The sequence below is a fragment of the Ochlerotatus camptorhynchus genome, unplaced genomic scaffold (genome assembly GCF_037179485.1).
Source record: "Ochlerotatus camptorhynchus isolate MF236.1 unplaced genomic scaffold, CSIRO-AGI_Acam_v1.1 ptg000006l, whole genome shotgun sequence".
Lineage (NCBI taxonomy): Eukaryota > Metazoa > Arthropoda > Insecta > Diptera > Culicidae > Ochlerotatus > Ochlerotatus camptorhynchus.
In genome coordinates, this window is record NW_027040498.1 from 310,029 (window position 1) to 324,805 (window position 14,777).

A 14,777-nucleotide genomic window follows, 5' to 3' on the forward strand; every position below is an offset into this window, starting at 1 on the left:
GCGCAAAACGGATGCGAGAACGGACACCAAGATCATGCGTGAAGTGAAGAAGAACCCGAAGGTAACTGTCCGCGAGATCCAGGAGGCTCTTCAGCTAACAGTTTCCAGTCGAACTGTTCGTCGCCGTCTCGTAGCACAGGGGTTGAACAGCAAAGTTGCTCGGAAGCGCCCATTTATCAGCAAGGCAAACAAAGTCAAACGGCTTAAGTTTGCTAAGGAGCATGCTGATAAGCCCCTAGAGTTCTGGAAAACGGTTCTCTGGACGGACGAATCAAAATTCGAACTGTTCAACCGGAAGCGACGGGTTCGTGTGTGGTGTAGATCGGGTGAGGAGCTTCAGGAGCGCCACATACAAGGCACGGTGAAGCATGGAGGAGGAAATGTGATGGTCTGGGGGTGCTTTTCGTGGGGTGGAGTGGGAAGCCTGGTGAAAATCGACGGGATAATGACGGCAGATTCCTACATCGACATCCTGCGGGAAAATCTGGAAGTTTCGCTGATCCAGACGGGCCTTGAGGAGAAATTCGTATTCCAGCAGGACAACGATCCGAAGCATACTGCCAAGAAGACTAAGTCTTTCTTCCGGTCATGTCGAATTAAACCACTGGAATGGCCTCCACAAAGCCCGGACCTCAACCCCATCGAGAATTTGTGGGCGATTCTCGATGCCAGGGTTGACAAAACTGGTGTTACCAATAAAAATAACTATTTTGAAGCCCTGGAGCGCGCCTGGGAAGAACTAGATCCACAGCACCTGAAGAATCTAGTGGAGAGCATGCCGAAGCGCCTGCAGCTGGTCCTGAAGGCCAAAGGAGGACACATTAACTATTAGGCTGGTATTCTTTTACTTTATTTTATGTTTTCTGGAGTTAAAATGCAGTGGGCACTTTTTTTTGTCACTGTTCTTTTTTACACCCATTTTGATTTTTTTTTCTTCGAGTCAGTCTCTTCTTTTTATCTGGTATTCTATAAGTGAAACTTAAAAAGAATATAAAGAATAAGATATAAAAAATACTACAGTGTATTTACTTTAATTTGAACCAAATAAATGAGAGAAATTCAAAAAATGATGGGGTGGGCACTTTATTTTGCCTATCAGTGTATGTCCAAACAGATTCATAGTGTCTATATAAATAATTTTTAATTATTTCCACGTATACCAGATGATCTAGGTTCTCCAAATCGTCCTGCAGTTCAGATGATTTGTTTTACTAGATCAACAAAGACTAGGATAATATCTGTAGTATCGAATATCGATTTGGAAATCCTAAAACATTTGGCATGATCCACATAGACACTGCAAATTTGTTTGGGCATATTTCGATACTATAGATATTGAATTAGTCTTGGGTGATCTAGTAGAAAAATAACCCGATCTACAGAATGATTTCAGAACCTATAACATCTTGTATACGTAGGTCGTATAGGTCGGGTACAATCCACATAGACACTTTGAATCTGTTTGGACATATTTCGATACTACAGAAATTATTGCAGTCTTGGTTGATATAGTAGAACAAATCAACTGACTCCAGGACGATTTGGAGAACCTAGAATATCCGGTATACATGGCAATTACTCGCTTATATACGATTCGTTTATGATTTGACAACGAAAAATGCTATGTTCATATTGGAAAAAAAAGGAAAATGTCTCACATTGGACAGACCTCAGGGAATTTCCGTGTAAATCCGGTGTGAATTATGGAATTGAGATCATTTTTCGATTATTTACAGGGTGTTTGGTTTGAACCGGTAAAAAATGGAGAGCCAAATGAACAACAAAATTGATGACAGCAAAATAATCCGGGACGGAAAGGTTACACTGAATTCCACATTTTTTGTGACAGCACATCAGTCCCTTCGCGATTTTCGCGACATCATTTAATGTTTCCGCGATTTTCGCGACTGAAAGTTCAAATCCGCGAAAATCGCGAAATCCGCGCCTGTAGTAACAGCCCTGCAGTACTGAGGCGTCGTGTTTGCGGATCATGGGTAGCAGACGCTTACACTCACGCACGTAAACATCGGTTGTCATTGTCTCCGTTGTCACCAAGAGTTTGGGAAGCATAGCATAGGGGAACTAGGGGCAAGAAGGTCACCCTAACGATAGCGCGTTTTTATATGTGATTCCGGGAATATTTTTAGGAGTTTGTTAATCGAATTGTAAGTTTATAACCTTGTCTCCATGTATCATCATTGAAATTAAAATTAAACCCCATCAAAAAATGTTAATGATTTTTTTCAAAATGTCATGTCGAACCTGCTCTAAAAAACGCTACGGGGCAAGAGGGCCACTCTTATGGGGCAAAAAGACCATATGTCTAAACTGAAGTGAAACTGATAAATGTTCATTTCTATACAATAAATTAATATTCTTAGGTATAACAGCAACTGCTTTTATTGTTTATTCCACTAAAATATTGACTTAACGATATATTTTTTTATATCTAAAACATGTAAACCATGTGCGTCAAAGATTCAAATGAAAACTATTTTTGATACTATTTTATACAGTTTGTTTTCCAAAATTTTACGAAAATAATATATATTGGAAACATAAATGCCCAATTGTGTTAATTTCTGAACATTTTTGTAAAATTTAATACATAAATGTAGGGGTGGCACTCTTGCCCCATATAAAGTTTATTTTTAGGAATATATTTTTTGATTAATTAAAGAAAATATTTAATAATTAATTGTTATTAATGTATCAAACAACCATCAATAGTGATGTCTCAATGCAGAAATTGTGAAAAAAAATAAATTGGAAATTCCGAAAACCTTATTTTATGATGCCTTATGCTTAAAAAAAAACTAGCTTTTCAATGCATCAACACAAAATGATTTTTTGCATTTTCGATTCGGACAGAACTTTTTAGAATGCTTCATAGGAATACCGTGCAAAGGTTCATCATGAGATAAAATTGAAATGATTTCATTTTCAAAATATATTGAGGGTGGCACTCTTGCCCCGGGTGACCTTTTGCCCCTAGTTTCCCTACTCACAAACGAGCTCACGAATGGCTTGCCAAGCCATAGCCTTTTTATCGAATTTTTAACACTTCGGCCATCACGAACGGTGTAGTACCAACCGGCGGAAACTAACGATTTAAAATTGGCTCACTACTTGACTAGCCTATTGGTCCCAAGCAAATTGATTAACGTGCCCCATTCTAGTCGAAATTCTAGTACTACACGATGTTTGTTTTGATTCGCTACGAAAGTTTGACAGATAAAATGAGGGGTTCGTGGATTTTCCTATGTTTCGAGTGGTGCATCGATTAGCTTGGGACCGAAGATGGAACCAGAGCTGAGCCAAAAAGTTGAGCACGTTTCTTCGGGACCTGCTGGTCTTAGAGTTACCTCTATGGTAGTACCATAGAGGTAACTCTAAGACCACTGGGTCCCGAAGAAAATCATTATTATTTTTGGCTCACTCAGTACCAGAACAACGGTCCCAAGCAGTCCCAAGCTATTTCACTCACCCCTGCATGTTCTGCATGAATCCACACACCCCTGATGTTATCTGTCAAACTTTCATAGCGAATCAAAACAAACATAGTGTAGTAATAGAATTTCAACTAGAATAGGGTACGTTAATCGTTTGCTTGGGACCAATAGGCTACTAAAGTGGTGAGCCAATTTATAATCGTTAGTTTCGTATTGATTGTTGGTAGTACTGATCGACATTTGTATTACTCAAAGTAAATATACACCTCTATTCCCGTTTTCGTACGAATCGTTCGTTCGTACGAACGACTCGATTCGAACGAGTTCGAAAACGGCATTCTGGTTCTGGAACCCGTTCGAACGCAAGCTTTTTCGAAAATAAACAGTGTTAGTGGTACCAGATGCACAGATCCGGAACATCAGAAAAGTGGTCAATTCATGAAACTGATCCTAGAGCTCCGTGGATTTTTCAAACCACTTATAGACGTCTTATCAGAATGTATTCGGAGGGACTGATGGTCCACCGGAAGATCCGGAACATCCGTAAAAGTGGTCAATTCATTAAACTGATCCTAGAGCTCTACGGATTTTTCGGAACCACTCATAAACGTCTTGTCGGAATGTATTCGGAGTTGTGTTCACAGAATGGTCCACCGGAAGATCCAGAACATCCCTAAAAGTGCTCAATTCATGAAATTGATCCTTGAGCTCCACGATTTTTTAGAAAGCACTCATAGACATCTTATCACAATAAAATCGGAGTTTTGACCAGACAGTTTATACTTGGGACCACGGGATGGTCCATTAAAAGATCCGGAAGATCATCAAAAATTCCGTTAAAAGTGTCTAGAAGTTATTAATTACTTAAATACCACCTAGAAATCATCCATGATAATAAATAAAAAAAATGTGTCTATGAGCAGTTCTAAAAAACCATAGAGTGCTTAGATCAGTTTTCTTGACCTATCCACTTTAATGGATGTTCCGGATATTCCGAAGGACCATCCAATGGACCCTGGGGTCCATTTTCCAGTGACAACTCCGAGTTCATTCTGATGAGTTGTCTATTATTTTCCAGAGGAGCGTTCATGGTCTCCAGGGTCTGTTTTCCAATCATAACTCAGAAATCATAATTATAAGACGTCTATGAGAGTTTACGAAAAAAACGGAGTTCTTGGATCAGTTCCATCGATTGAGCCTTTTTACGGATGTTTCGGATCTTTCGGAGGACCATCCACTGCACAATGGTCCCAAAGCCGTATTTAGGAAGGCAAAAATGTTTGCGCCCAAACCGTCAGCTTTAGGTATATAGTGTCTTCGGGAAAGTTTCTTCATATTGTTTGGCCGATCTTTTTATGTTAGTGAAATTAGGGTGGTCTACAAAATTGGAGATTTGAAAATACATACTTTTTTTTTAATTATTCGAGATAGACCAATGCAATTTTCTAAAACTTGTAGAGCAATCAATTCGAAGCAATTTTGCTCAAGACACCAAATTTTTATCTCTTAAGGTTCATGAGTTATGATTTTTTAAACAAGCAGGTTAGAATGGCCCATAAAAAACAGATTTCTTCGAATATCTTTTCATTAGATCATTTCTTGTAAAAAACTTGTTTTGGTTACATTTAGAACTTATGATGACGCATATTTTTGCTGAAGCAACCAGGCTGCCATTTTTTTTTTTTTTTAAATTAATGGAGATTTTCTTTGAAAAAATGGTTCTATTAAAATGACAATGTCCCTAAATGGAGCAAACCGATTTTCAAACTTTCGATTTCATTTAAAAGATCGTGTTTTTTTCCAGTATTTGTGGAAAAACTGTGAGAGCGTTTTTTGTTTAAAGTATTTAATTTAATTTAAAAAAAAATCTTTTTTTTTTATCAAAAACTAGCCATAACTTTTAAATAAGGGAGATTCAAATTAGTGACTTCTGCAAAAATATGCGTCATAAAAAGTTCTAAAAGTATTTAGAATAATGTTTTTACGAGAGGTTAGGGTGGCCTCTAGAAAATCGGGTTTCTTTAAATATTGTTTATACGTTGATCACCAATAAAAATATTTAAAGAAAGATTTTCCAGGGGCCACTCCAACCTACTTGTTTAAAATAACCATAAGTCATGAACCATAAGAGATAAAAAATTTATGCCATGAGCAAAGTTGGTTCAAATTGATTGTTCTACAACTTTTAAAAAAAACTGCATTAGTCTATCTCAAGTAATAAAAAAGGTTGAATTTTCAATTCACCAATTTTAAGGACCACCCTAATTTCAAATCGGCTAAAAATACGAATAAGCTTTCCCCACGACACCATATACCTAAAAGTGATGGTTTCGGTGCTAATATTTTTGTCTTCATAAAAACGGCTTTTATGGATGTTCAGGATCTTCCTGGTGTACCATCTCGTGGTCCCAAAGGTCCATTTTCCATCTAAGCGTTCATATTCCGGTCACAACTCCAAATTCATTCTGATAAAACGTTTATGAGTGGTTTCGCAAACTCATGGATCAGTCTCATGAATTGACAGCTTTTGCGGATGTTCCAGATCTTTCGGTGGACCATCCTGTAGTCCCCAGAGTCCAAATTCTAGTCAAAACTCCGAATTAAATGTAATGTAAGACGTTTATGAAAGGTTTAAACAAAAACACGGAGCTCTAGGATCAGTTTCATGAATTAACCACTTTTCAGGATGTTCCGGATCTTCCGGTGAACCATTCCATGGTCCCCAGAGTACATTTTCCGAACACAACTTCGAATTTATTGTGATAAGACGTCTATTAGTGGTTTCAAAAAATCCGTGGAGCTCTAGGATCAGTTTCATGAATTGAACACTTTTACGGATGTTCCGGATATTATAGTGAACAATCCCGTGGTCCCAGAGTCCATATTCCAGTCACAACTCCGAATTAATTCTGATAAGACGTTTATGAGTGGTTTCGAAAAATATCCGCGGAGCTCTAGGATCAGTTTCATGAATTGGCCACTTTTACGGATATTCCGGATCTTCCACAGGATCAGACTTGTGTCCTACCGAATCATCCCAAAAGGTGGCCAACTTTCTGCTTAACTACTTCTCAAGAGACATCAGGAAGTTATCTCTTCAAATTGCCGTACAATCAGTGTTTGGTCCCAATTAGCTCTAATCCCATATGCTACGTGTATTCGTTAATGCCGGATCGACCGTACTATAGGAATCCAGTGGCATCAGTACTATAAGAATCCGGCAAGAACGAATCCGCACTATAGGAATCTTGACTGTATATGGCTATGACAATGTTTTGGAGTCATAATTAAATACACAAATATTTGTTATGTAAGCTGTTACAGAAATGCCTTTGTCCAACATTTTCTAGTTGTTTCGATCCTTTTTTTAATCTAAATTATATTTTTATTGCATGATTTTTCAATCAATTTCCATATGAGATCTTTAACTTCACGTTCACTTCACAATCAAATACCAAAAATTTGGTTGTAGATTTTTTTGTACACTAAGGCCATCGCTAATAAAAAAAAAATACCATACACGAACGATAACCCACATGATTGAACTATTCCACAGTTTGGATGATACCCCGAACACGTTGGAGGCGAACCAGCCTCAGTCGTTAAGCAAATTAACCATAACATTTTTATTAGAGATTACAAAAAATTTCAAAGTTTTTATCCCCTGGCTGTCTCGCGATTCGCGAGTTTGGAGTGACGTTTGGAAAGCGGACAAAAAAAACGCATTCGTACGAAAATGGGAATAGCACAACATCGTTCGAACGAACGATGTTCGAAAGTTAGAACTGCTTCGAACGAAAACGGGAATGGGAAATTGCTTTCGTTTCGAACGAATCCGGTTCGTACGAAAACGGGAATAGAGGTGATAATTTATACTTAGTGAACTAGAGAAGTTTTTCGAAACCATCCAATTCGGATACCACAGAATGGAGATTCGATCATAATTATCATAGTTATCTTATGGAAAATTAAAGACCATAGTATTAAAATGACGTCATTTCACAAGATTTTTTGACGTAGGACTACGTCTTTGATTTCTATATGGGGGGCAGTTTGTCAAAACCAAAAATGGAACATGTAACAAATTAAGAAAGATTTTGAACGTTAATAATTCAGCTGCCCCTGGTCCAATTTCAATAATTTTATCACCAATCGATCAGAAATATGGCTACGCATCGATAACAATGCTTCCGATTTTCAACAAGAAACTATTGAAAACTGGTAAATGTCCAGCATTGTCCAAAAGCGTCGAATTAACTAACAAATCCACTAATTACCTACATGCATATGCTGCTTCCCCAGCACAGTCGTCAGAGAGTAGTAAGTAGACGAATCAAGTCTAAGTGGCATTCGCCTGCGCGTGCGAATAGGGAGGATGGAATTGCGTAATATTTTGCACCTCATCATTCAGAACCAAACGCAAATTCTTCGAGATAACCACCATCCGTCGTCTGGCTCGCCGTTGCGGTGTCTGACGTATCTCCGGTCTGATTTACGAGGTGTGCTGAGGGTGTTCCTGAAAAATGAGATCCGTGATGCTGTCACCTACACTAAACACGCCAAACGTAAGTGGCTTGTTCAATTAATCGGCCCTTTTCAGGGCCATCAAGCTTACATCAGTAAAGAGTTGGAATAGAATTTATCTGTACTTGTTTGTCCATATTCAGAACCACAAGCTCCCAAAGACCACACAAAATGCTCTCCAGAGTTGTAATCTTGTAACCAAACTTGCAAGCAGGGGTGCAAGTGATTTTGATTGATTCTCTTAATCAACTTTCTCTTTGAAAAAAAAATTCTACAAATTTGGTACGCCTACAAATCAAAAACGGAAAGAGTTGAGATAATAGATAATTGATCAATTAAAAGAAGCGGTCCTACGTCAAGCTTCCGTTCGTGCCCCTAGGCACAGACCCTTCTACTTTTTATGAATATCAAAGTTTTTCTGTTGTCGACATTTCATAAGCATATTTTATGAAACTCATACGTCGTATTTCTTCAGTGTAGTTCTGTCAGAAAATGAGGCCCAGGCGCGAGTGAGGTGACCCTCCATTTGATTTGCGCGGAGAGTACGCAGAATAGCTCAAAATTACGACATGTCAAACATGGCTATTTTGTAAGGCTTGTGTTTTGTCCAGCGCTGATATTTTATCGAACAGAGAGCTTCTTTGTATACAGGGATGTCATCGAAAAAAAAAAACGGATATCACACTCAATGATTTACCTTGTGAGCTTTTTATGCATTTTTTTCGTTTATTATTTTTTTGCTTCCTTTTTTTGCAACTTTTTTTTTCCATAAGTAATAAATAATTACGCTTGCAAGAATAAACTTCTAGGTTTTAGCTCTGAACTGACGCGTACATTATGCGATACTAGTAGTTTTTTTTTGTTTGTTTGTTTTGCATTTTTACCAGTTACATAGTTGATTAAATGGTAGTTGTTGTGTAATAGGATTACTATCGATATTCCAGTTTACATTATGCGCCTTCCATTACAATAGTTATGCTAGCGTACCGTCTATTGGTTATTATCAGTAATAGGAAACTACTCGAAAATCCACCAGTAAAAATAATGAACAAAAATAAGTTATTAGCATGTAATCATGTAATGTAGACAAAATATAATCTTCTTCTCCTTCTTTGTTTTACTGACTGATTTTTGTTTCTGCAATGTCAACAAAGGTTCTTTGATTCGCCTTTGCTTTCAGTGTGTGTGTGTGTGTGTGTGTCTGTGTGTGGTCATACTACTAGTTCACATTTTCTGTATCCGTTCAGTTTGTTTTGATTTTGAAAATCATGCTTTGGTTTGCTTTATTTCGTATCGTGGACCGATGAGCAATATGATATCTAATTTCTTTTTGCTCGGGTTAGTTTTTCCGATTTGATTTTTCGAACTTTTAAATTGTTTTAAACATTGAATATATCTTCTATAGAATTCGAAATAGATAGGATATCTAGCTAAATATGCTTTTAATGTTTTAAATCTTCCCCCCTCCCCCTCTATGCATGTCTTTTTTTTTTTAGATTTTATGAAGTTATTTTCCTACGAACTTATTATTCAGATGAATTTCACCAAGAAAAAAACGATTGATAGCACTAGTGATATAAGGCAAAATCATTCCTAGCAAAGTGAACTGTGCTTGCAACAATGTAATGTATGGTTTTACTGTAAAATTCAGACCCTCTAGTATTAAAGTATCAAACACAAGACAATCCCATAATTTTACTAATACCTAGTTTTATTTGCCACACATTACAGCATATTCAGCGTAAAGTATTTCTAATGGAAATAAATGTACTACAATGCATCGAACGTAATATTTCCGCTACGCTCATAGTTAATCGAATGCAGTTTTATGCCTAAAATAAATTATAACAAGACTTTTGCATAGTGTTGCTTTTGCTACGTCAAGAATTTCGAACTTGACCCAAGTCTGATCCTAGGGAACTTGCAAAAATTAAACTACAACCAAAAGCTTCAAACTTTCTCTCTAACGAAAAACTCAATAACAAATTGAATACGACATGTAACGGAGCTAAGCGTTTCCAACATGCATCGCTAATTACCGTTACTTGCCGTTTTCGAACAAAAGCTAACTCATCAATGTACGTGTTTTTTTTTTGTTTAGATTTTGGGCAACTTTTGTGCCACTATCAGTGGATTTTCGCGTTCGAGGATTTTCTTGCCCTCGAGCTTGAAATCGTACGAACAGTTGTGCGCTTCGGCGTACCGATGCTGGGCACAGAAAATCTTCTCACAGTGACACTTCATGATCATGATGACACCCAGTTTGCGGTTGCACTGGGCGCACCGGAGCTTCTTCGATTTGAGCGGCTCGGCGGGATGGTGCTGAATGATGGAACCGGAACTGGATGATTGCTGCTGATCCAACGCGGATGACGTCGGCGGAACCCGGACTAGTGGTGGCAGATCCTTGAGGGTCGTCGAATCCCCATTGTCCATTGGTTGGTTGGACGACGAACGGGTTCCGCTGCCGCCACGTAGCAAATCATCCGCTTCGGAGAAACCGGCTTGCGTTTTAAGGAGAAGTTCATCCTGCTGGAGGATATCGGGTAGTAGAAGGCTAGAATTGTTCGCTTTCGGTAACATTTTTGAGGAAGAAGAATTCGAACTCCGTGCTCCTCCTCCTCCGATGTTGATGTACTCAGCGCTGTCGAAAATATCACTAGTGTCGATTTCTACGAAATCATCGAAAAATGAGTCTATGTTGAAGAGGCTTTCGTCCGACGGGAAGTAGTAGTTTGCTGCGGGATTGGAGTTGTTGTTATTGCTATATGGCGACGAGGTGTTGTTGAACGGAGGAGGGTGACCATGTAGCAGTCGATTTCGATGGTTTAAATCATTCAAAGATGGCATTCGATGACTGCTACCATTGTGGCAACTGGTATGTGGATTACTACTACTACTACTGTTACTATTTTGAGTATTGCTACTGGTATTGGTACTACTACAACCTCCACTGTGATGACCGTTCCCGCCGGAACAACTTAACCTAGAGAACCTATACTCGAAATCGGTGAAACTATCATCGATCAGATTGGATCCGCTCCCGCTACTACTGTTCAGATCCGAGTCTGCGATAGTATCTAAATTGCTAATACCGGGCAACAGTTGCCCTGGACCCTGTTGACATTGGAGGATGTCGCTTGCGTCCCCGTTCTTTGTCGAGAAAGCCTTGTAACGGTTCAAATTTTCGTAACTCCTTACATAGGAAATATGATCATTGTTTCTATGTTTGAGTAGCGGTGACAGCTCTCCGTTATCGCCGCTTCCAGTCTTTTTCTTGGTGGTCGCATTGACACACTCCAGCTCGGACGTTGAACTGGAAAGGCCCGCGTCGTTTAAATTGGTATATCCCCTTCGGTACTGCGATGGAATCGCATCCAACCGGGACAACTGTGGCGCCAGATTGGTGTTGGTCCCTCCGAAGTTGTTCAACAGCGTTGGACTGCTGCCGAACGTCTTCCGGAATTCATTCAAATCGATAGATTTCGATTTGTTGGCTTGATTTTTATAGATCAAGTCGGATATACTAAACAGATCATCCTCATCGGAGGAAATCGACAAATCGCTGTGAATAAATCCGTTGGAAGTCCGTGGATTGGAGACCTGCTCCTCTTCCTTGTCCTTACCATTCACCGAATCATTCGACAGGGCATTCCAGTGGTTGATTTCCAAATTCGACACCGCCGGCAGCTTGAAAACGGAACCACCACTACTACTCGCACCCTTATCCATCAGTCCATTGTTGATAAACTTCAACTCCAGTTCGTTGATCCCCAAATCCGAATGGTGATGATGATGGCTACCGACACCGCCGTAATGGGGCGCCCAGGTTCCACCGTTCGACGGAATGCCACCGCCTATGCCGCTCCCGATGGCAGTGGCCGTTGTCGCTGCCGCCGTCGGTGGGGGAGGATGTTCGTACAGCTGCAGCAAGGAACCGGAAGCTAACTTACTTTTTTCGCTGTTTGCTTTGGTCAAACCTCCCGGAGCCAATGCATTCGCATTCTCCGCCAGCCCGGAGGGACCAGTGTCCTGCAGCTTGGCGATGGAGTTGAAGTTCTTCGGAGATTCACCTCGTAGCGCAACGGTTTCCAGCTGAGGATAGGAACTGTGAAACGATTCCACCGGGGAATCCTCACGAATCAGGAGTTTTGGCAGCTCGTACGAACTGTTGTCTGCGGTTGAAAAGGGGAGACATTAGAATGCGGAAACTGGTAATAATTCGTAAAGTACGGGTGAATGGCAGAGTGGAACTTGTTAATTTTTAATAATCTCTTCGGGAAATTTACAATTTTTGCTAAAATGGAGAGATCTTCTACGGAATTGTTGACTACATCTAGGGCGGTTGTACGACATTTCGCCGAATCAGTTCTTTAAAGTATTCCTGTGTATTCTGAACTGTGCGAAACTTGTGAGTTTATGGCTTTGAATAAACAAAATGTGAAATCTGATTCTTACAGCGTACGATAATTTTCCTTCTTCAAAACATGAGCAAATGTTAAAAATGAACAATGTCAAATCAGATGTTTATACTTTAGGAGAATTTTATACTTTTGGAGTTTTATATTTTTTTTTTTTTACATAAATGATATTATAAAAAAACGTTTACATTTTGGTTGCCGAAAACACTCAATGGGTGCCGCAGGCGATATGTAACCCAGATAATTATTTGAAGTGTCAGTCAGAATTATGAAATTTTCATAGTTTTAGACCTAATGCTAGTGGACCCAGATGTGGAGGAGGCTGGGTTCGATTCCCGATCCGGTCTAGGAATTTTTCGGGTTGGAACAGCTCCCGACTTTCCTGAGCATAGAAGTATGATTGTACTTGCCACACAATTATAATAATGCAAAAATGATACTAGAATCGAAAGCTCTCAATTAATAACTGTGGAAGTGCATCTATAGAACATTAAGTTGAGAGCACGCAATAAGCTAATATGCGACTAGCAATAAGCTTGAAATGCGAAGAAGAAGAAGCTAGTGAACCCAGTGGGTCATTGGACTGAATATCATAAAGTGATAGATTAAACTTAGATGTCAATTAAAGATCTTGGACTAAGACATTGTTTGAAGATTACATGAGAAAATGTTCAAGATTTTAATCTTAAGCCAGTCTTTACATTCTTTAACTTTTTAGAAATACAAACATGGCGTATTTATCAAGGTCTCAGGTTAAAAAAAAAACAACATTACTCTTGGATTTTAAAATTTGAGAATTGTGACACTTTGAAGAATCATCTAGACAATTTTGATGAGAATACCAAATGAGTTTTAAGGAGAAATCCAAATTCCAATTCCTCGTTATTTTGAGAAGTATTTCATTAAAATTGTATGGAGAGCTACAAATTAACTCCAAGTAGCTCTGAAAAAAAAAAAACTAAGCAGAATATAAGTAGGATACCAGGTAATTCTAAAGCAAGGATTTTCAGGTAAATTTCTGAGGGAATCCAGAGAAGAATTCAAGTGAACTCTACGACAAACTTAATGATGATATGGTTTGGCTTGAATATTTTCACTACTACACTTTACACTGAAAATCACTTAAATGTCAATAAATTTTTAAAAGAAATTTCTGTTGAGAGTTAGAAGGGAATATCGACTTAAATTCTCAGAGATTTCTAAGGGGAACTTATAAATAACTTAAAATTGAAAGAAACCTCTTTAGAACTTTCACGAACAGTCAAGTATCTGGGAGTCATTCTTGGAATTCACATATAGAGCAGGTTGTTAATAAGGCAATAAATGCTCTTTGGATAAGTAAAAAAAACATTTGGTAGGAAATGGGGCCTCAAACCAAAAATGGTCCACTGGATTTATTTGACGATTGTAAGACCCAGAATATCCTACGCATCATTAGTTTGGTGGCCGAAAACTAATGAAAAATCGGCTCAGAGACTGCAAAGCAGGGCTGGTAGTGCTGATGCGATATAATAGTAGTGACTTTAGTGACTAAAATTACGGAAATAGTGACCAAATAGTGACTAGTAAATACTAAATAAGTAACCATTTACATGGTAACTTAGAAATTCAAATAGGGTTTGATATTGAAATAAACTTTGTATGTCATGGAACTTAAAATCAAATTTCATAAATTCCTCTAATTTAATCGAATCTCACAACGCAATCTCCTGTGAAGAGCATTTGAAGTGGTTTGAATAATTTACTTTTGCTTACGTTATATATGATGACTAGCAAATAGTAATTCCCATTTTTTTATGATCTTGTATTTGTTTCTGCGTTCGAAATCTTTAAAATTTTGATACATCTAGGTAGTTAGATAACTTTGATAATTTGCTAAGAACTTTTCACAGAATTTCTTCAGAATGATCTCAAGAACTTTTTTAGAATAATTTCCCTTCTCTTAAACTTAGAGGCAAATTAGCTTATACAAAAATAATACTGAATTCTTGAAATTGTTTCCAGAACAACCAACAAAATTCTTGGAAATAGATTATGTCAGTAGTTGGAAATACTGAACATCAAATATCAGAAATAAAGTGGACATTTTATACGATAGATGAGGAGATGAAAGTAAAGAGTTGATAGTTCCGTTATAGTACGGCAGTGTGAAATTTGTATATAGAAAGTAGAAAGCGAACAAACGACAATTTTGAAGAAGGTACAAATCGAGTAGAGCATCTCCTTTACCAAGCTCATCCGTTAATGAGGAATGGTGAGGGGTGTTTCCCCCTGCCACCACTGACAAAAGGGATGATCGCCGATATGCTCATGTACCTTCGATGTGCGGAAACAGTTATATCGATTGTTTCACACTCAAGTCGCCATCTGACGTAAACAA

At 38.4% G+C, this 14,777-nt stretch overlaps 1 protein-coding gene across 1 annotated transcript in view; it reads right to left on the reverse strand.

The window, feature by feature from the left end:
- Positions 1-8,786: 8,786 nt before the first annotated feature.
- The window catches only part of LOC135717585 (uncharacterized), a 67,197-nt gene continuing 61,206 nt past the window's right edge, over positions 8,787-14,777 (reverse strand). Inside the window, exon 5 of the mRNA XM_065239719.1 lies at positions 8,787-12,151. Within this exon, the coding sequence (XP_065095791.1) occupies positions 10,074-12,151 (2,078 nt within the window). The 3' untranslated portion in view covers positions 8,787-10,073. The remainder of the gene's footprint in view (positions 12,152-14,777) is intronic.